Source organism: Salminus brasiliensis, chromosome 21 (genome assembly GCF_030463535.1).
Source record: "Salminus brasiliensis chromosome 21, fSalBra1.hap2, whole genome shotgun sequence".
NCBI classification, from domain to species: domain Eukaryota; kingdom Metazoa; phylum Chordata; class Actinopteri; order Characiformes; family Bryconidae; genus Salminus; species Salminus brasiliensis.
Window position 1 is genome coordinate 2,796,741 of NC_132898.1, and position 23,652 is coordinate 2,820,392.

Consider the following 23,652-nt stretch of genomic DNA (forward strand, 5'->3'; position numbering starts at 1 on the left):
GGCATCACACTCACTGGACGTGACCCTGAGGACCCGCAGGACCACTTCCACTAAGAAGGGAACAGGTAGGACACACACTGGCCCTTTTTCACTGTAATCAATATCAGTGTTTTGCCCGGTGTGGAATCCCTGCGGCAGAACATTAGATTGGACACAGATGTTGGCTGTTACAGAGCCAGAGCTGGTTGAGGTCTGAGAGCTGTTCTGAAGTTCTCTCCTGTGTTACTGGACGGGTCATTCTTCAACTCTTGGCCCTTCCAGAGATGCATAATGGCGCTATACTTTATTAGAAACCCCCTTCTTGTAGCTCCACACTGTTGGTGTACAGTGTGAGGCAGTAGATCATCTGTTGATGCACAGATTGTGTTATCCATCCTCTAGCAATTCACCAAAGGTCAGTTTCTGACCTCAGAGCTGCTCTTGGTTGGATATTTTTGGGTGGTGGACCCACTTTCAACCTCGCAATGTGTAGGAACCTTAGTAACATTGCTGTGCCTGCACCACTACCACTACCTCGCCACCGACAAAGGGTCTATTGGGCTTAGTTTTTAAAAAGATTCCTCACACTCTCGCATCTCTATTACAAACACGGTTCTTTATGGAACCAAAAGTGGTTCTTCTATGACATTGCTCAAAGAACCTTAATAGCACCTTATTTTTTGTATATGGTAGGTTTTCCTGAGGAAGTGCAACCGTCTTCCATTGCTCTATGGTCTAGCTGTTCTCTCTAAAATGCCTACACTCAAAAGCGTAGGTACTTTTGAAGGTGGACGGGAGTTAGCATAGGCACTCTAACTGGTCTGCAGCTGTGCTGCAGGGGGTGCTGCACTGTGTGTTGTAAGGTATTTCTCCTGACCATCATCATTACACACAAATTTGAGACCACTGTAGTCGTCCTGCCGGTTCCACCCAGGTGGTATAGACTTGGTTTTGGAGATGTTCGGACCTGGTCATCTGGTCGTAACAGTTTGGCCCTTTGTTGGATCCTGGATCCAACATGTGACTGTCACTGACACTTACTGTCTAACACACATCTCAGTCCTTCACATAAATCACAATAATAGGATAATCATACTTCATTCATGAGTGATCTTAATGCTTTGGCTCATTAACAAATGAGATGTGAACGTCACATATTGGGAATGTTTATATTATTGAGGTCTATAGAAGTTCTGCCTGTTGATCTGAATCCTCTGCCATGCTTCACGCTCGTAAGCCGCAACGCTAATAGGTTTGGAGCAGTGAGAGGCTTACCGAGGCCTTGCTGGATTTCTTACCGTGGGGAAAACAATCAAGGCATTCCTTCAACTTCTGCACTGATAGCAATGCCTCTTTGTTTCATAAGAGCCTTAACTCAAGGTTTACGCGCCGAAAAAAAGACTTATGCATGTACAGCTCCTGTGACTACATAATCTATAGGAGAAGACCGTACGTAAGCGTTCCACCAAAATGAACAAAAGATTGATCATTAAGACGCTGCTATGGTGGATTTTTTAAAATGGTAGTCAATGGAACTGCTGGGTTTTTGGTCAGTCTGATCTGACTGTAGCATGACCCACTACTTAAGAGCCTTTCAGTGTATTCAAGTGTATTTTGCAACTGGATCCAGCTGATTTTTCACTTTCTAGGTTTAATTGATTTAATTTTTCTATGATTTTTTAAATTTATTTATTTATTTTTTACAGATATTGTTTAAAACCTCCATCAGTGAAGACCAACCATGGATATGGAACAAATCTACGAGTATATAGGGTAGGAATGTTCACACCTCAGGGCCTGTTCACATCTGGCGTAGGTTCATGTTCAGATTTTACGCACGAAAAGCCAGATATAAACAACCCCAAGATGCACAGTGATCGGATTACAATCAGATCATTTAAACCACATTCTGAGGTGGTCAGAAGCGGATCTTATCCAGATTTAATACAAGTGTAAACAGAATGAACAGAATCATTTCTTTAAGAATGAAAATTTTAAGGGAAAATAATCATAAAAAACTTATATTTGCACAATTTGTACAGATATATGTATATATAAAGATTTAAAGAACCAAATATCTCTACATTATACAATTTGTCTAATATTTATAATATTTTAAATATTATACATTAAAAGTGCAAAATTCATGCTTTCCAGTGAGTTTCAGTGAAGTACAGCTGAGCAATAATTCCAAAATACTGAATACTAAATCTGATTGATTTATTGAATCAATGTAAGTCCTATGTAAATTACTGATTGTAGGTCCTTGCATGTAGATCCTGAAATCAATGTCGATCATTGCAGTGAAATGACGTCCTATAGTACAGCATCCATTCTCAGTGTTTTCTCACCACAGTAAGGAGAACGTGACCACGTACGCCATTGGTGCATTCGTGCTGTTGTGGGCCTTGGTATGGCTGATACGGGACAGTCAGGAAATCGACAAAATCAATGAGAAGTACGTGTTTGTCACCGGCTGTGACTCCGGCTTCGGGAACCTGCTGTGCAGACGGCTGGACAAGCGTGGTTTCCGTGTGCTGGCTGGTTGTCTAACAGAAAAGGGGGCAGACGACCTGAGGAGAGTGACAGGCCCCAACCTGAAGACGTGTATACTGGATGTGACGAGCACTGCCAGCATTCAGAAAACCTTCGAATGGACACAGAAGGAGGTTGGGGATAAAGGTTAGTGTACTGTATTACAGTCATGTGAAAAGATGAGCATCCCTCATGCAGAACATCTGGGTGTTTGATCTTCATGTGATCAATGCTGAGAGATGGAGGTGATCTAACTAAACTCACACAACTGAAGAAATGTCTTTAATCATAATTTATAAAATGGAATTAATGGAAATATCATTTTCCTGTGAGGAAAAAGTTTTAAACCCCCTACATTTATTACTACTTCAAATGTGTAGAATTAGAATCAGGTGCAGAACATCAGCAGCAGATGTTTAGAACATGGCAGCATTGTGATAAAGGTACCTAGACGCACTTCGAAAGCAGTAATATGCCGTGGCATTGCCAGGGTACCGACAGCTACCGGCAGCTGGTGGCAGAAGTAATTAAATTCAAGATAAAAGCCGAAATTCAGTCGATATTGCCAATATTACCAGCAATTTCTTTTCAGAATTACAATATTAAGGGAAAATAATCATAAAAGGCTGCATAAAAGGTGTCCGCCATGTTGCTTTTTATCTTACGACAATCTTAAATAATCAAGGGATACGTAAGGCAGCAAGGCATCTATGCTGCCTTCGCAAACCAGCAAGATAAAGGAACCTTAGCAAGCAGCTTTTTATAGCTACAAGCATTGGATTCGGATATGATTTGGGACCTTCCTGCCTTCTAGTGTATAAGGAAGGTATTCCTGAGAAAGAGCAACCGTCTTCCGTTGCTCCAAGGTCCGGCTGTTCCACCTGCTTGTGTGCCTATTGTAGGCGTTTTTGAGGGTGGACAGGGGTTAGCATAGGCACTCTAACTAGTCTGCAGCAATGCAGCAGGGGTGCTGCACTGTGCCGGGAGAGAGGGATTCCTCCTGTTTCCATCATTAAACTTGATTATTTTTTGGTTTTTTGGAGATGTTCTGACCTGGTCATCTGGCCGAAACAACGCGGCCCTTATCAGAGTGGTTCAGGTGTTGACGCCTGACCGTTTGTCCTGGATCAAACATGCTGTATGTTCAGTTACTGTTAGTCGTACATCCCATCCCTTCACATTAATCACTGTTATGAGACAATCATACTTATTTGCTGTATTCATGCATGGTCCTAATGTTTTGGCTCGTTAACATATATGTAGGCAGCATTTCTTACATTTCAGACACTTGATGGTTGAAGGTGAGTGGTGAAGATCACCATGGTCAGATCCAAAGAGCTCTCTGAGGCCTTCAGAAAGAAGGTTGTAGATGCAGAGGAGTCTGGGAAGGGGGTCATAAAGATGTCAGAACAGTTAGAAACAGCTGACCAACATGGCCAGGTCAGGCCGCCCCCGGCTGTTCCACCAAACTTTGCTGGCCTGCAATTGAAGACCCTTGCTCTAATGCTGTCTATGAAAATCTTGCTATGTCTCTGGCCCTGTAGGACTGTGGGGGATAGTAAACAACGCTGGCCGCTCTTTACCCATGGGTCCCTCTGAGTGGATGAGGATCGAGGACTTCCACAGCACACTGAGGGTGAACATGACCGGCGTGATCGAGATGACCATGAAATTCCTGCCACTGATCAAAAAAGCCCGTGGCCGGATCGTCAACGTGGCTTCAGTGCTGGGCAGGGTGGCAGCAAATGGAGGCGGCTACTGCATCTCCAAGTTTGCAGTGGAATCCTTCTCTGATTGCCTCAGGTATCGTCAGCTTCAGTGCGTGCATTTAAAAAAGCACGAATCAGGGAAAGGACATTTCTGTTCCATGCAGTCCGTATATGGATTCTCACTCATTTAAATAGGTCCACTCATTCAGTCTATAGCAGTTATTAAACCCTTTAACAGCCTGTGGTCCGCCGGCGAGTCCAAAGTGTGTGCAAACTTCTACTACCAAAGAATAGCCCCACCAGTTCATACAGACGTCCCTGTAGTTACTGATGCCTTAGTGTGTAATAAGCCTTTCTGTGTTACGGGGGTTAACGTGTGAGGTGTCTTCCAGAGGATCCAGGTGTCCAAGAAAAGAGTTTAAAATGATGCATTTGCTGGACTGCTTTTTGAATGAAGCACAACACAGGGCCACCAATCAGAACAGAGGTCATTCACATATATAGGACTCATAACAAGAGACAGCAATGTTAACTCTAGGGGATAAAAAGAGGCAGGGGAATCACTGTGTTGGAATTTATTGACAAATTCAAATACAAGAATATCACGGTCACATAAAAACCTCATAACTTCAAAACAGCTAATTTACAGAAAAAAACCTAGTTAAGGAAAAAAAGTAGCTTTCAAACTTCAAAAGCCACTGAAAATGAAACTACTGAAACTAAATGAAAACTCTCATTATTACTTACTTTTATTGTAGTTTGTCTTCACCACATCTCATCTAATCATATAACACATAAATAATAATAATAATAATAATAATACTCATTTATTATTTTTATTTCTTAGACATGGTTGGGGAGGGGTTTTTGATATGTTAATAACATGTTGATAAGTTAATAACAATAATAATAATCTTTATTTATAAATTTGTATATTTATTTATAAGATGTATTTATTTCTGTTACAATTTATTTATTTTATTTAATTATTCATTTATAATAATAATAATATTTAATATTAATATAACAATAATAATAATGACAAAGATAATAATCATGTTATTTATTTATTTATTAAACAGGGTTGGGGAGGGGTTGCTGATGTATAAGATAAAAGAAAAAAATGAAAATCTAAGCTCTTTTGGTTAATGTGCTTCTTGTAATGTTGAATGTCAATATATGTCAACATAACCCCCCCCCTCAAAAAACATTAATATTCCAAGTAATGCTGGAGCATTTCTATTGGTCCATTCATCATAAAATTCTGACAGTATATAAAGAACAACTGCCAGATTCACATTATGTCAAAAAGTGAAACACCAAAAATAGAGCTATAATGTTTGTGTGTGAGAGTGACCATATAATATACTGTCCTTATAAAGGTCATTGTGATCAGCACCATCATCAAAGTTAGAAGTAAAAAAAATCTGATTATAAAAATACGACACATTTACTTATAAATAAAGACAATGTCTTTCTTCTTTTCAGGAGGGATATTCACTATTTTGGGATCAATGTGTGCATAATTGAACCTGGATTCTTCAAGACTCAGGTGACCAGCCTGGAGCCAATAGAAAAGGAACTTCATCGCCTGTGGAACCAACTGACACCTGAAGTGAAAGAGAGTTACGGAGAAAAATACCTGGATAACTGTAAGTATATTTAATGTTAATACACTGAATAGTCTCCTGTTTTCATATCAGTAGCACACACTGTGAGCATACTTTCTTTAAAATAACTGTAGGCCTGAAATTTGTGGTGATAGAACCAGAATTTAATATAAAGCAGGGAAGAGGGCATTTAGCCACTATGGTGCTCGGCAAACCTAACACCTTTCCTAAAAGAAAGGAGAAAGTACATTTGTTTAACCCCTTAAAAAGCCTCTGGTCCGCTGTCAGGCCGAACGTGTTATTACACACTTCTATTGCCAGAGAATAGCCCCACCAGTCCCTGTAATTACTGAGTAATACACCTTAGTCTGTAATAAACCTTTCTGCGTTAAGAAGTTAATGATATTTCATTTGTCATTATTAATATATTTTACATAGTTGATTAATTCATCGCTGTTTACTATAGTTTTCAAAAGCTGAGTTTTCACAATGCTCTTCTTTCATATTTGTTCCCCCTCTCTGTCCAGACATCAAGATCCAGAGGCTGATTATGAATGCCATTTGTGATGCAGATTTAAGCAAAGTGACCAACTGCATGGAGCACGCCCTCACAGCCGCTCACCCACGGACCCGCTACAGCGCCGGCTGGGATGCCAAGCTGCTCTGGATCCCCATCTCCTACCTGCCGGCCTGTGTGGTTGACATTGCCTTAAAACTGGTGCTGCCCCGGCCGGCTAAGAGCGTTTAGAGTTTACAGTGCCTGTGTACAGTGTCAGTGAGGTCATTTAGGAGTGTAGGCAGGCCTGGCAACAGAGATAAATTATAAAAGGGGCCTATAAAGACCACAAGGGGGCAGCACTTACATGCATAAGAGTCTACACTATCTGTACAATAGCAGTGCAATGCAAGACCATCCATTCCAACTAAAACTGACTAGCCTTGCAATAAAACTGACAGCAGTTACCACAGTTCAGGAATACTAACACAATTAATAAAGTATGTTTTAAAAAGTCTCAATCATTTAGAAAACCATAGCAACCACTACAGCATAAACCTAGCAACTACGTAAAATATCACAACACCCTCCAACAACCATCCTGGCAGGCACCGAAAATTGAATAGCATCCACTTAGCAACACCAAAGCAGCGGAATTATACACTACATGTCCAAATGTCTGTGGACACCTCTTCTAATGAATGCATTCAGCTACTTCAAGCTGCTCCTGTTGCTGCCACAGATGTGCAATTGCACACACACACACACACACACACTTGTAGCTTATCTAGGCCCTGTAGAGAAGTGCTGCCAATAGAATATGCCTAATGCCAAGTGTGGGCTAGAGAGGATGGATGATGGAATGATGGATGGTGCTCCATCCACTACTTTTGGGATGAGCTGGGGTGGTGATCATCCATCCAACATCCTGACCTCACTAATGCTCTTGTTGCTGAATGCAATCAAATCCTCACAGCAATGTTCCTCCAAAATCTAGTTGAAAGCTGTCTTCCCAAGACAGTAGAGATAGTTATTCCAACATAAGCAGGATAAACACTTTTTTTTAATATCCTTGATTTCTGAAGAAACAATGAAGGAGCAGGTGTCCCAGTACTTTTGTCCATATAGTGTGTATTAGATAATATGGTTATGCCAACCGAGGATATTGATGCTTTAAGAAAGTGATTGGACAATGTTTTCCCATTATTATTATTATTATTATTATTATAACCCACATGTTGGCTCACTGTGATGTAATTAAAAAACAGGAACAGGTCAGTGACATTGAAAAACAGATTTTCCAAGATTTTGTATGTTAAAATTGTTGAAGTTTTAAAACTACTGAAACAATAGTATTGGTGCATCAGTCCATATAGCATATATATGGAAATTACTATGCCCAATTTAGAAGAATTGTGATGTCACTGACTTATTTACATATAAAAATGTAGGATATGGGCCCTTTAAATGATATGATGAATTGTGAATATGTATGACCAGTGACATGAAGTCAATTTTTCATGTTTCCAGTATCCCCCATGTAAATTATATGTATATCTATGTCTATTGTGATGTTATTTAATATTCCAAGGTTGTGCCTTAACTCTGCTTGTGGACACTTTCTTTACTGGTTCGCTAATGGAAATTGGAAGTCTGTTGCCACTTACAGAACCTAAATCAGTAACGTTTATCAGAGCATGATGAGATTTTAGGTCATAATCGACCCCCTGTTGTTGGGCCTGTATGTAGGTGTAGTAAGAGGAGTTTGGACGTAGCCTTACTCAACAGCACTGTGTGCCTGTAAATTATACTAATATATTTAAGTGAAGCAGAGTCTTTCTCTTTGTGTGCGGGCTTTGTTTGGTGCCATTGAGAGGTTATTCTTTGTGAAATGTTCTTAAAAGCTAAAAAAGTGACTTCTCTGTCTCTTTACAATCATATGGTCGACCGAACGGACTGTGTGCACCCACTGTACCCTACTAGTGCCTTTTTGCCACTGGTGTTATTGCCTGAGGTACAGTCTTTTCATTATAAGTGAAAGTCTGCTCCATGTTTTTGAATCATGAACAACAGCATAATACATCTTAATGTGAATTTGATGTTGAAAAACATCTCTCTTGAAAAACTGAATGCACACTGATGTATAATTTAATAAAGCTCAATTAAACTATATTGTCTTCCCTTTGTGGTTAAAACCGTTGACCAGCGGCATAATCAGTTTACAGCAAAATCCACAGAACTGAGCTAAAACTTTAAAGAGCTCAGTGAGTAAACGATGATCTGCTAAAATAAAATATTCAATATTTCTTTAATATTTTAAGCTTCTTTCATATTTCATTTCCTTTTACAAAAATACCAAAATGGAAAAGGAGCCAGCAGTTTGGGCAGCCTGCATGGCCAGTACTTCGTAGCTATGAAGCTTCAAATTTTGCACCACCAGGCCTTTCCTAACAATGACCAAGCCAGGGTCAAGCTAAAGTCCACCTACAAAATTTTAGTTTTTTCTGTCCAACTGGGGTCATATCACTGAGTTAAAATGAGGTTGAGGTTACAGTTGTGTTTTTGGGCTACTTTAAAATCATATATCCCTAATGCTATATTGCAGACAACAGACAATAAACTAAAACTGTAGCTGGAGAGGGACGAGGTGAACTCAAGGTGAAGTAAACAATAGCTAGCTAGTGCAAACAGGGACAAAGGACAATAAACTTAGAAGGAAAAGTCTAAGAATTTGTGTAGCCAGTGGAGAGGTGTAATATGACATCGTGCAAGGGAATCTGCACCAAATCTGAAGAAAATTAATTAATTTTTACTTTAGTGACATAATTACTGTAGTACAATTTACGTAGAAGTACCGTACCGTAAGAGTACCGTAACTTCTAGTAGTGCAGTGCAATTTTTTTTTAGCATGTTGATCCTTTATTAAATAATAATTATTCTAGATAACCTGCACTTAGATAGCTATATTAAAACACATTCAATATTTTTAAGGCATTTTTGTAGTTTTCCCAGTATAACAGAGTAGCGAGAGTGGAGTAGACACACTCCAACATGATTTGTTTTGCTAAAAGGTATTACTATAGAACAATTATAATATATATAGTTAAGAACTGAAGTGATATTTACTTTAATATTTAATATTAGGGGCTAGGTTCAGTATCTGGTGGGCGGGCAGCTGGATATGTGCGCTGGGCCTGGCAACCCTGCGCGAGCACCTGTTCGCGCGAGTGTCCGTTACTCGCTGTGAGGGAAACTCCGCTGTTAGCCTGTTAGCTCCTGAGGGTGGAGGGCGGAAAATGAAGGCGCTGAAAGCTGTAGTTCGGAGCCTCGGAGTCGTCGAGTTGTTGGTAAAAGACGTGAATAAGGCTCCCCTCCTCGGTCGGCACTCGGTCGCTGTGTGGAGCCGCCGGAGGTGTTTCAGTAACGGGTCCTCGAGTCGACTTTACCTCAGCGAAGACAGACAAGCCTGCGGGGATCACATGTAAGACAACACGGTCTAAACGGACAAGGTCTGATGTTTACAATAATTAGCTAATTAATAGCGCTAAAAATGAAGAATTGAGCAATAAGATATATATAATATCCCCTAATAATCCACTTTAAATACACTGCAGCACCTAGCTAGCGCTAGCTACGTTTTTTCACTGTTAAGAGAAGTGAGAATGTCGTGATTTTGAGATACTAAGTCGTTATCTTGAGATCCTTGCCTGATATTTTGAGATGATTTCTCATCATTTTGAGATACTAAGTCGTTTTCTTGAGATCCTTTCCTGATATTTTGAGATGATTTCTCATCATTTTGAGATACTAAGTCGTTATCTTGAGATCCTTTCCTGATATTTTGAGATGATTTCTCATCATTTTGAGATACTAAGTCGTTATCTTGAGATCCTTGCCTGATATTTTGAGATGATTTCTCATCATTTTGAGATACTAGCTAAGTCGTTATCTTGAGATCCTTGCCTGATATTTTGAGATGATTTCTCATCATTTTGAGATACTAAGCCATTATTGTGATATGCTAAGTTAAGTCATTGTTTTGAGATACTTTCTCGGTATTATGAGATACTTTCTGATTATGTTGAGATGCTAAGTCATTATTTTGAGATACTAAATCATTGTTTTCAACTTCTTTCTCTATATTTTAAGATGCTAAGTCATTATTTTGACATTCTAATGAATTGTTTTGAGATACTTTCTCATTAGTTTGAGATGCCAAGTCATTATTTTGAAGTAGCTACTTTCTCAAATACTTTGAGATACTACGTCATTGTTTTGAGATGCTAAGTCATTATTTTAAGATGTTAATAAATAGTTTTGAGATACTTTCTCATTAGTTCGAGATGCTAAGTCATTATTTTAAGATGTTAATGAATTGTTTTGAGATACTTTCTCATTAGTTTGAGATGCAAAAGTCATTATTTTGAGGTAGCTACTTTCTCAAATACTTAGAGATACTACATCATTGAGTAGTATACTTTCTCAAATACATTGAGATACTTTCTCGTTATTTTGAGATGCTAAGTCATTATTTGAAGGTGCCATAAGTCATTATGTTAGGATTCTAATTCAATATTTTGAGATACTTTCTCATTAGTTTGAGATACTAAGTAATAGTTTTGAGATACAATCTCACTCTTTTGAGGTGCTAAGTCATTATTTTGAGATTCAAAGTTATATTTTTGAGATACATTCTCGTTAATTTGAAATGCTGTCATTATTTTGAGATACTTTCTCATTAGTTTGAGATGCTAAGTCATTATTTTGACATTCTAATGAATTGTTTTGAGATAATTACTCATTAGTTTGAGATGCAAAAGTCATTATTTTGAGGTAGCTACTTTCTCAAATACTTAGAGATACTTTCTCGTTATTTTGCGATGCTAAGTTATTATTTTAAGGTGCTAAGTCATTATTTTAAGATTCTAATTCATTATTTTGAGATACTAAGTAATAGTTTTGAGATACAATCTCGTTCTTTTGAGGTGCTAATTCATTATTTTGAGATACTAAGTAATAGTTTTGAGATACAATCTCGTTCTTTTGAGGTGCTAAGTCATTATTTTGATATTCTAAGTCATATTTTTGAGATACATTCTCGTTAATTTGAAATGCTGTCATTATTTTGAGATACTTTCTCATTAGTTTGAGATGCTAAATCATTATTTTGACATTCTGTGTCATAGTTTTGATATACTTTCTTGTTAATTTGAGATGCTAAGTCATTTTTCTGAAAAAATATTTTGAGATACTTTCTTGTAATTTGGAGGTTCTTTATGCTTTTGGATAAAAAAAAGTTTAAATGACAGGTATACAGGTATACTTTTCACACATGTAGATAGTATAATAAAAAAATTACTTGCACTTCCAAAAAGTAGATCTACTCTTCTGCCCCACCTTAATTGCTTTTTGCAGTGTGTCCTCTGTTAATAGGTGATATTGTGCTAGTTAATAATCTAATGTTTTATTTCTTGCTGCACAGAGTGAGACGAAGTGAAGGCCTTTTCTCAGGACTGGAAGATCTTCTCTTTTACACAATCACAGAGGGAGAGGAGAGGGTCCCCATTTCTAACTTCCTTGCGGTGAGCTATAATTTAGCCTTAGTTGTTGTTTTGGACAGAATACCAGCAGTTCTGCATTAACCTGAATTTATTTAGGTTCAGCTGGATTTACAGACTGTAAGATTTTATTAAATATTGTCTGTGTTTACACTCTAAGTGTAGTAATTTGAATTTACCATCATGGTAAATTTATTTGTGTGGTAAAGCATATCAGTCACCATCTATGAGTATAACAGCTGTAAGCTGAAACAGATTCTTAGATTCATCTTCTAAAATGATGAGATTTTTATTCAGCATTTATTCCTGTTTTTTATTTCCAATCAGTTTTCATACTGCACCACAGTTCATAAATGATTCATGATAGGAACTAGACCCATGTCCTCCATGGACCAGTTTATTATAACTTCATTCATAATATAATAATCCATGGAGGACAAGGATCTGGTTCCTGTCATTAATCATTTAAGAAGTACTATGCGGCATAAAAACTGATTAATGGAAATAAGACACTGGATAGGATGCTTAATAAAGATAAACCAGTTAAGGTACCTTTAAAAGGATTAAGGTTTACTTAGCTTCAAATGTGATTTAGTTGTGATAATTAATGTGATTTAGTTGTGAAGAATCATTTATATTTTGACTATGTTTTAGAGCCTTTAGTATGATTCATTGTATGCTAAGGATCAATAGTAGAAATGTTACACTGTTTTGTAATGTTTGCCACGAAACGTCAATACCTCAGGGTTGCCAAAAATAACATTTACACAAATTTCCTTTGACCCAAATGTGGTTTATTAGCCAAGACATGTTTGGTTTCTGAAGTTTGATATTGCTTGACGTGGTTATAATGCTAGTTTCCTTTACTTGTTATATCTACTTTGGCAGATGCAGAGCATGTATTGACTGATTGATGACATTTAGGATAAATAGAAGTCTGTTAATTATTTATTTTTTCTTCTAAAAAAGAGTTCCTGGGATCCTGGAAAATGAGTAAATACCTAGAAATTCTGAGACTTGTTTTCCAGCCATGGGAAAATTGAAAAGTCACATTACCAGTGACTGAATGTTTTTTATTGGAGTTTGCCTAACCCTTCTGTCTCACTCAGGCCATTAAAACCACTGGCCTGCTAACTTCTGACCCTCGTCTTCGGGACTGCATGGAAAAGCTGCGCCAAGCTGTACGAGAATCTACTGGCGAAGTGATGATGGATCGAGAGCTCTTCCGCAAGTGAGTTCACCAAATGTCTCACACTTGTTTACTCGTCACATTGGATTGATGGAAAGGAGCTATTCATAACCTCACAGCATTCCACTCTTAGTACTCTTCCGGCTCTGTCTGCTGCTGAGCTGCTGAGATCCTGGATAGAAAGACACAATGCAATGGAGTTGTATTACAATGAGGTTTGTATCTGCACACAGCGCAGTGAGTGCATTTGTTAGATGACCAAACTGGGGCAGGATTGCTGGATAAATAGATTGACGACAGCTGCTCTGGTCCTCTGGCACCAGGCATAGTCATGTGCACACATGCACACACACACACACACACACACACTGTCAAACTACACGTGGGCAGAGTGCACTACTGTTTTCAAACAGGGCCTAATGACCTGAATATGACAAGCATTAGAATAAACATATGTGAATAGAGAAATTGGAGAGTGTGAAATAAGAATTGCACTTTCATCCAACATTTGTTAAAATGTTCAAAAACCTTATTGGCCTTTTGATGTAATGAAATGATAACAAAATGTAATGCTCAAAATTTATGTAATGCTTGCCAAATTTAGAGTTTAAATTTAAGACATAAAGCTTTTTATTGTTTTACTGAGGGATGTGAGACACTCATTACTGCATAAACTGAGTATGAATTGCAATAAAACTACTCTATTTCTCCGTTCAAATTTCATTTAATCTTAATTATTTTTCCTCTGTCTCATAAACCAGGTGGCATACAGGTCTGCCATCAGCTCTCACTATTTGAAAGCTTTGTTTTTAATAATGCTTCAACCAGCCTCCATGTTCATGCCAGTTTTTGACAGCTAATTTTTAATAATGCTCTTGTCAGCCTCTGTGTTTATGTTGTTTTCTGACCTATGCTGCGCTTGTGTACGTGCATAATGCGCGTTGTGCCGTGTCATGTTTGTTGTTCATGTTGTCTGATTAATGTAAAATGTTAGGTGTAAAAGGGGTCAGGCTGGCTGGTGGGCCTCTGTCTGTACATGAGATGGGTTTTTGGAGACTTTGTGGTAGGAGGTATAGTCAGAGAAACCTGTTATTGAAGTTATTTATGAGATTACATAAATGTAATTAGTAAGGGAAACTACTGAGTTAAAAAAACTGTCCAGGCACCAGGCATAGTCACGTGCACACACACGCGCTGTCAAACTACACTCGGGCAGAGTGCACTACCGTTTGTGTGTGTGTAATTAAACGTGTAATACTATATAGCTTTTAACTTTAAACTGTGCAAGAAGTTAGGATAACAACTCAGACTTTTTGTTTTTCAGATGTGTAGGTGGAAACATCGTCCTGCTGTCCCAGGCTTTTAGGAAGAAGTTCATAATTCCTGAGTTTGAAGAATTTATTGCCATAATAAACCATATGTATGACAGAGCTAAACAGGAGGAATATGGACAGGTAAGTAGTGTGTGGAAAATTTGATTGATGTGGAAAAAAATATACTGTTATTATACTGTGATATTTAAAAACTATTAATATTTGAACACAGAAAAATGCAGATTTGACTTTCTGCCATCCAAATACTAGTCCATACATTGTACAGTGTACAGTGATTGTATTCAGAATTTGCTGTTCCTCCTCAAATTAAACAGGACTAATTATTCTACTTGGTAATGAAACTATGAAATATGTTCTTTAAGCACTCCACAGTATGCCTAGAAAAATCATACTATATATCACGATAACATCATTTATGAAGATACAACAGAATATTGTCATATTGTCCATCTTTATTTGCTACGATAAAATGTGCTTTTGTGTGTCAGGTAGCAGAATACATTCCTCATCTTGCCAAGTTCAGCCCTGGACTATGGGGGATGTCGCTGTGCACAGTGGATGGTCAGAGGTAAAAAGATTATTTCTCTTAACAAGTGTCACTGTTGTACTAAATGTTTACTCTTAATGGATTCTCCCTAAATCCTGAACAGAATCTCTTGTCTAACGTATTGTCTCATACTATAAGAGATTTTCTCTGTTGTCCATGTATGTAAAATGAATCGGCAAGGGGATTTGGAGCTTTCTGTGTGTTTCTGTGTTTCCTGTCATTGTATAAAATAAGCTCTAAACACTTTGATCATCATCAAAGCATTAAAGGACAGCTAAAGTATGAAACATACAATTCAAATTCTCCTTTTATAGCTTTAGTAGGTTGTGTCTGTTATCTCAATATCAAAATAAATGCAACAGCAGCTTTGAGGAACTACTCACAGCCATTAAGCCTCCTGTTATCACATACTCCTGAAATAGAAATGTTGCAGATTTTGTAATATTTTTCTCTTTCTAAAAAGGCACTCAGCGGGAGACACCAAGGTGCCGTTTTGCCTGCAGTCATGTGTGAAGCCTCTGGAGTATGCTGTTGCTGTACATGAGCATGGAACTGAGCATGTGCACCGCTTTGTGGGAAAGGAGCCCAGTGGGCTAAAGTTTAACATGCTGTCCCTCGATGAAGATGGTGAGAGAACACTGTATCACCTATGTCAATAATAAAAATAATAACAATAATAAATACAAAATTAAGAATTATTCCATCTAAGGCCAGAATCTATTAAGCATTATGCATCAAATGATGTTGAGAACTTTATATTGTTCTTGTCCTTTACCTGTAAAATCATGTGTCAGGTATTTTTAGTTATTCTCTCAACTTATTTGTAGCACACTCCATTCAACTTGCACATTGACCTTAAAAACAGACCAGTGTTTTCGCCATGACCTGCCTTGAATAAACAAACTATTAGTAATGTATATTTAAACAAACCTATGATCATACATCAACATTTAATCATCATGGGAAAAGCTATTCATTAATCTGACATTGTCACATTGCAGGTTCCTGCGCATAATATTTTCGTAGCTTTCAGAGAGGTGGTTATCTTCATTAACATGTGGGTTCTCTATTCTCAGATAAACCTCACAATCCAATGGTGAACGCTGGAGCAATTGTCATCAGCTCTCTTATCAAGGTACACAGACATGCCTACTGTGCTTTGATTCTCACTGCTGTATATCAGCTGCTGGTGTTGACTCACTGATGCTACAGTCAAACCCAGCACATATGTGATGGCCCAAAGCTCATCTGCTGTCTGTATATCATCTCCCTCAGTGATACGGATTTAGGAGCTCTCAGCATATGCAGTGTTTGCTAATGTGGTCTGTACACTCCCTGGCCACTTTATTAGAAACCCTTACCTTGTAGCTCTTTTGCTGGGGTATATTTAAAGACCATCTGTTGATACACAGTATGTGTTAGCCATTCTCGGACCCCTTAGAGGTTAGCTTCTGACCACGGTTGCTGCTTTACTAAGAATAGCCCACCAGCCAAATAATATGCAATCAGCAGCGGCCCTGTGATCAGATGGGTTACCAGCTATAATTGTACCCTTATGATGTGAATCTGTTAGGTAGGCAAACAGTGTCAAAGTACAGGGTAGAAGTTTCTAATTAAATGGATGGAAAGTGTACAGCTTTCTGTATAACTCTTTACCTGCTTCTGCTGTTGATGTATGTCCTTTAAAATTACAATTACTAGAATTAAATTTCACTAGAATTAAATCATACCTCATCATTTCATTAATTAATAAAACAATCGAAAATTGCATACTATTATTTTAAAAGCTTCTTTGTTCACTGCAGGGACCCTGTTTGAAATGTACTGACCCACATTCAGGGCCACTCACACATCCCATTCAGATTCAGTTGTTTGATAAAGCCATATTTCTGTTTGAGATAGCACAAGCACACACCTCCTGTTAACATCTCTTATAATTGGTTGAACAGATGACCTCATTCACACACCCCTTAATTCACACCTCACACAGAAACATGTGTGCACATATGTACACACACTCCCACCCACGCAAGCAAACAGACAACAGTCAAGATCAAGATCAAGGCCAGGGCAAACAAACCACACATCTGACGTTCAGGGCAGCCGCTTTCGTCTGATTTTCTGCTCTCTCTGTTACGGATCAAAACATGCATTACGCAAGTGCTTTCACCCTCAACACATAGAACAGAACCCAGTTATACCCACTTGTGTACAAACATCAAAATACTTGTTTCCTATCACAGCACAATAGTCTTGTATGTCAGGTAACTACATATCTCTGCTTCTTTAGTACATGTTTTAAAATTACAGTATTCATTGTTTGTCTTATTAGAAACACTAGCTCATCCAGCGTTTCTTCCACAAGGGGTTTTATAGGGGTTTTCACACAGTAAGTGTCCACCACTGCCTGACTTTTCGTATTAAAGGTCTGAACGCAGCCAGGATTATGATCATAATGGTCATAATTAATCTTTACACAACCATTTTCCAACCTTTCTTTAGCCCTCAAAATCAGACAGGGCTTTTGTTTCTGTTACTGAGCCTTTAAGAGGATATAAGATAAAATAGTTCTGTTTTGATTGGCTATCCTGCCTTTTGCCCAATTCAAAAATCACTCTAAACACACCTTAAAAACACACCTGAGAACTGAAGTGTGTGTGGGCGTGGCTAAACCATGATAGGATGAAAAAGCAGAGGTATGTAAATAAGTTGATTTCCCATGACATCATAGCAACGTTCAGAACTTAGTTTGCATTTACGACAGTGGTGTAAAAGTGAATATATGTATGTACACTTATGCTGCAAATTTTGAACATATAACATCTATCCAGTTTAATTTCAGGCCTTGATGGGTATCCAGGTTTCTGGTTGTCATGATTTTAAATTGTGTATCCATCATTTAACCACTGTTCATGAATTTGTCTTACTAAAGAATGTTTTGGTCATTTACTTGTCTTCATCTCTCTTATTTAGCCTGGAACCAATAAAGCAGAGAAATTTGACTATGTAAGTAGCCATGCAATAACGGACTGAAATGCTTCTTCATGGCTTATAGCTTGATAGACAAGGTAAAATAGACTTTCTTCCAAACAATTCTGGTGGTTTTCTCCAGGTGATGGACTTTGTGAAGAAAATGGCAGGTCTGGAATATGTGGGATTCAGTAATGCCACGTGAGTCTGTGCTTTTGTCTGGTTGTACATAAGTGGTTTTGTGCTCAGTGCTGTTGGCATTGATTTTGTGTAATGCAATTTCTTTTTGTACAGGTTCCAATCAGAGAAAGAGACAGGTGACAGAAACTATGCAATAGGCTACTACCTCAAAGAGAAAAAGGTTTGTTTTGTATGTGACTTGCCTTTGAAGCTAGAACCACTCAGTGTAACGAGTATTGCTTACAGTACTGTGCTTGTTTGCAGTGTTTTCCTCATGGGGCAGATATGATTGATGCGCTAGACTTTTACTTTCAGGTCAGTTTTGCAGCTTTTTATTTTATTTTCCCCTAAAAAAATAAATTATTATTGTTCAGCTTGTATTTATATTTTATTGTCACTTGATATTGTTATATTCTTTTATTAGCATATTATTAAATAAATCATGTTATTATTCTTTTTTTTCTTATTTATTTGCCCTTTGCCTGTTTAACACTAAGCTTAAACATTAAAACATGTTCACACGGTTATCATGCCCCGAGAAATAATACCTGAATTACAGACAAACAAGAACTCTATGATTAATGCATTTCTCAGCTTTGCTCAATAGAGGTGACATGCGAGTCGGGCAGCGTGATGGCAGCGACGCTCGCTAATGGAGGTATCTGCCCCATCACTGGGGAGCGAGTCCTGAGCGCAGAGGCCGTGAGAAACACCCTGAGCCTCATGCACTCCTGCGGCATGTATGACTACTCCGGCCAGTTTGCCTTTCATGTAAGTCATGAGCTTGTGGATTGGTTTTGGTTAAAAAAAATGGTTTACAATACTTTTCCTTTACAATATTTTTCAGTACTATATCATTAAGTATTACTTATATACTTAAGTAAATTAATTGCATTTCATTTGCATTCTGTTACATTTGACAGGTTTGAGGCTGTATTTAGATTTTTTTTTGTAATGTAAGAAATGATAAAAATGTTTTTCATTTCCACAAAACAATGCAAACAATGCTTAATTTAAAATTAAATGAAATTAAAATTAAAATCATAGATTATTTCTTTATTTTCTTAAAAAGCCATATTATAATATTAGTTAAAAATAAAAAAAGGAAAAGAAAATGTTTTTGACAGCAAAAAATGTGGATTATAAAGGGGTTACACTTTCATTTTCCATTATATTTATTGTGAGTAGGACAATAGAGAATATTGCAGTGACAGCTTTGTTTATGTGTTCTTATGTTTCAGGTAGGATTACCTGCAAAGTCAGGGGTGTCAGGAGCAGTGTTGTTAGTAGTGCCCAATGTAATGGGGGTCATGTGCTGGTCTCCACCGTTGGACAAGGTGGGGAACAGTGTAAGAGGCATCTGGTTCTGTCAGGTGAGCTTAAAATCAGATTCATTCATCTCAGTGATTTAGTTGAAAGCCTGTTTGCCTTTGAGATCTCACCAGTCAGATTCAACACACTATATATTTACTATATATGAACATCTCTGCTTTTAGGAGCTGGTGTCCTTGTTCAACTTCCATAATTATGACAATCTGAGACACTTTGTCAAGAAACAGGATCCACGGCGACGGTCTGGTGAAGACAGGGTGAGTCTCCAAACTCTTGACAATTACTGTGTGGTCAAGTTCAAACATTTTTGATGCTACTTTTGTCCAGCAGATGGCACTGTAGCTCTGAATTAGTGAATGGCGTCCATTCGGAAAGCCTGCTGAAGGTTTGACATGTGGCCATGCTCTGGATAATGAATATATGTATACTTGTCTTCATTTAGTTAGGTAATCTTCTGTAATGAGCATAATGTTAAATATATAGCCTCACAAAATGCAAACATCCATCTGTACAGATAGATAATTTAAAAATATGCAATATAAATGTAAAACATATTCAATGTATGCATTATTTAATCCTTAAGTTAGTAAGTCTTACTGAAATTGAAAGGATTACTATGCTAAGAGATAAGTCTAATGATAGTTTACACAAAATTAAACAAGAATTCTGTTTAGTCCGTTTGTCTTCCTGCTGGATGTAAACTGCATTAAATGAGTTCTGTTCAATTTTTGTATGCTGTAATCTGCACCTAGTCATTAAGGATCTTTCACTCATATAAATATATAAAAATATGTTTGGTGAGTCAAAAGCAATTTCATCAGTTGTATTCCTGCAAAGTATTGAACTTCGATGATGCTTTCTCCCATCTCATTCTTTAATCGACTCTTTTCAGAACAAGTCTGTGGTCAACGTGATGTTTGCAGCTCACAGTGGCGATGTTTCAGCCCTCAGGAGGTAATTCAGAGCTTGGCAGCTGTAATTAGTTTTAAGACTCACGTTTTAATAGAAATTGTGTGTGATTACTTTTGTTCTTTTTCTTGTTGCACATCTCTTAGTTGTAGACTCTGTTCCCTCAGGTTTGCTCTGTCATCCATGGATTTGGACCAGAAGGACTATGACTGTCGTACAGCTCTTCATGTTGCTGCTTCAGAAGGTTCAGAAATGTTAATAACTACATAAGAACAGATTTGAAATACACCTAAGCTAGGTCAAGTTATGGCACTATCAGTTATACTAGGAATTGAGTAATTTACTGATTATTTGTGCAATTATTTAAGTAGTTTTATTAATGTTAAAAAACTAGATCTTTCCTAAACAATAACAAATCATGCAACACCCCATTTCTTTTTTTAAGGAATGATGTAGTCGAAAGCCTTTAATAAGACTTCCGTTCCATTCAGGTCTGTTTTCTGAGAATGTAAAATATACATTGCCATCTTGCAAATTGCCATCTAATCACTGACAGTTCATTAAGAAGGTAAATTTTGCTCAGTGTCTTATTTAATTGAGTAGTCGGGTTTTGCTCATGAACCGTGACAGCCCTAATGTAAACACCGCTATATGTGTTTTAAATAACTGGAAGCATTGAGATGTTTTGTTTGTTTCAGGTCATGTGGACGTTGTGCGGTTTTTAACACATGCTTGCAAAGTGAACCCCTTCGTGAAAGACAGGAAAGGCTGTTAATGTTCTCATTACTTCGCATATTCTTGTGCATTATATATTATATTATATTTTGCTTCATTGATAATGACCGTTCCTCTTGTTGTATCTACAGGTGGGGAAACATCCCTCTAGATGATGCGATGCAGTTTGGCCATACGAGTGTGGTGAAGATCCTGCAGGAGTATCAGCAGACCTACAGTGTACAGACACCTCAGGATGTGGCTGAAAACACCAAACAAAACAAACACGGCTCTGTCAAGAGTATGGTATGAGATGCTGTTTGTGTTTCAGGAGCTTTAAATGTCACCTTGCCAACATATAAAAGCCTCAGCTCTAAAAAGAGTATGGCACAAACTGCAGAGTGATTGAGTACCTTCTGTGGTCCACTCAGTTTAAAGGAAGCACTTTAAAATACAGAGACTCAGTCTTGTATTCCTGTAACTGGTTTAGAAGCCATGAATAAATTTTAATTCATTGCCTTCATAAGAGTTACAATACAGTTAGAGCTATACTTTCAGTATGATAGACAATAGGGATATCTATGACCAGCTCACAGTTTACTTTACCTGCTTTTTTTAATATTTGCCTCTTTAAACCAATGACTTGCTTTAAGCAGCATTTGTACAGATACACGTTTTGCCCAAGCAAAATATGGGCAGAATTCACGATGCTGGAACTCTGGAATTGGCTGTCACGCATTGTGGCTTGACGATTTGACAGCAGTACAGCACATCATCTCTTGGCACATGTTTTGCCAACTTGTCCCAAAACAGATTTTTTTTGTGAAAGTTTTGTGAAATACAGATATACTCTTCAAAGAAGCAGGCGGAATTAGAAAACCACACATTTATATCTATGGTCTTAAGATGAATGTTAATTATGAATTAATTACAAAATGAAGGTGCTATGGATTCTTTGACAGATGCCATAGAAGAACCATTTTTATAATATATGTACAAGAGAGACTTCTTTAAACCTTTAACAGGGTCTTTACCCACATATCTCTTATTCAAACCAAAGATACAAGCATTTTTAGCACCTTTGCAGCACCTTTATTTTAAGAGTGTAGCTGACTGAACTTTGAATAAGGCATTAAATGGAAAGAAGCACATCTCTTCTTTGATCAGAGCCTGTGCAGCAATAAAAACAGACTACACTGATCTTGTACACTGGAGTATCACCCAGTTTATGCAGTGCCTTGAACCAGGCTGTTATTAATGACTAAATTGAGTAAAATTAGTAGTATTAGTAGTACACTGTGCATTTGTCAAGAAATAAAATAAAATACTGATATATAGGGTTAGGCATCTGCCCCCCAAACTGTACATGCAGAAGACTAAATGAGATTATAGTTTTACAGCGCTTAATTGTTTTGTTTCATAGCAGCCACACTACCTACACAGCCTACACTATAGCATATGCTATAAGGCAACACACACATATTGCGATCAGAACCCCATGTTTTGTCACTGCTTGAGGAAAACAGCATTATTTGTTAAATTGAAAAACAACTGATCAAAAGCAACACAGTGAAAAAGGTTCATGCTGGAAATATTTGAATACCTGGACAAATGGATACCTTTTTCGTGCCTAACTGAGTGTGTCTGGTTTAAACTAAAGTCAGATAACATTTGATTGATTAAGGACCAGCTATTTTCTCTCAGCTGAACTAAACCACAATATTACCTGCCATGAAGCGGGAGTGCTACTGTGGTCTCTCAGCTGATTAGGGATTGAGATGCCGATAAGCTTAAGCTTGGCTTGCTAACTGAACTATATTCCTCAGGGAAACCAGATTCATGTGTGAAAGAGCCCTGTTGCAAATGAACGGGCAGTACACGTTTAGTAGCAGCTGACTGCTGAAATTGCAAAAGCCATGTTTATTGGATAGATGGCTTTATGAAAATGTGTTTATGTAGATTATATGACAAATGGGAATATTTAACCAACACTGAACCATTATTGTATACAAATTACACTGTGTTTATGTTTAATCTTGAATGGAATGAAATTGGTGTAAATGATGCAGTCATGTGTGATACAAATAAGTGCCATTCTGAGTCATGTTTTTCATATTTTTTATTTGATTATATGAACTGTATATCATGGATGATCAAGCCAGACGCTACATTCTTGGTGTGGAATGTGCAAAGCTCTGGCTTCAGTCTGTCAGAATGTGAAATAGGATCTTCCGACTGATCTGACAATCAAATATACTGATCTGTAATCTGTATATCTGAACAAACATCAGAATGTTATGTAAATTGACTGCTCCTGGATCAGTGACATGGGTGTGATATGTATATTTTTGATATAATATTGGATTTGATTTTTTGTACAGTACGTACAAAGTTGAATGGGGTTTTGCTGGTAATTCACTTTTATCTAGGACCACACAAAATGTGAACCTGTAAGGACATTGCTGTGAAATGAAATGTCACAATTTTATCACAATATTAAATGTTATTTTATTATGAGTAGAAACACTGTGACTGTTTTTAATTATGTTGTATTGTTCCCCTCTGTTTGCAGTAGTGACGTTTATACTAC

At 37.6% G+C, this 23,652-nt stretch overlaps 2 protein-coding genes across 3 annotated transcripts; both read left to right on the forward strand.

The window, feature by feature from the left end:
- Positions 1 to 7,355, forward strand: rdh5 (retinol dehydrogenase 5 (11-cis/9-cis)). Its single transcript, XM_072665930.1, has 6 exons — positions 1 to 65; positions 1,686 to 1,752; positions 2,336 to 2,661; positions 4,059 to 4,317; positions 5,712 to 5,875; positions 6,361 to 7,355. Exons 2-6 carry the CDS (start codon positions 1,721 to 1,723, stop codon positions 6,579 to 6,581), a joined length of 1,002 nt encoding a protein of 333 aa, XP_072522031.1. The 5' UTR covers positions 1 to 65; positions 1,686 to 1,720; the 3' UTR covers positions 6,582 to 7,355.
- Positions 7,356 to 9,530: 2,175 nt separating this feature from the next.
- gls2b (glutaminase 2b (liver, mitochondrial)) lies at positions 9,531 to 23,586 on the forward strand. 2 transcript variants are annotated; one of them, XM_072665714.1, is made up of 18 exons: positions 9,531 to 9,810; positions 11,812 to 11,911; positions 12,997 to 13,118; positions 14,401 to 14,530; positions 14,899 to 14,978; positions 15,421 to 15,584; positions 16,034 to 16,092; positions 17,931 to 17,963; positions 18,070 to 18,128; positions 18,222 to 18,288; positions 18,372 to 18,422; positions 18,702 to 18,878; positions 19,349 to 19,480; positions 19,604 to 19,696; positions 20,332 to 20,393; positions 20,495 to 20,592; positions 21,047 to 21,106; positions 21,211 to 23,586. In XM_072665714.1, exons 1-18 carry the CDS (start codon positions 9,626 to 9,628, stop codon positions 21,372 to 21,374), a joined length of 1,836 nt encoding a protein of 611 aa, XP_072521815.1. In that variant the 5' UTR covers positions 9,531 to 9,625; the 3' UTR covers positions 21,375 to 23,586. The 2 variants fall into 2 exon arrangements, with proteins under 2 accessions (XP_072521815.1, XP_072521816.1); XM_072665715.1 differs by having other exon boundaries at positions 20,516 to 20,592.
- Positions 23,587 to 23,652: the final 66 nt, after the last annotated feature.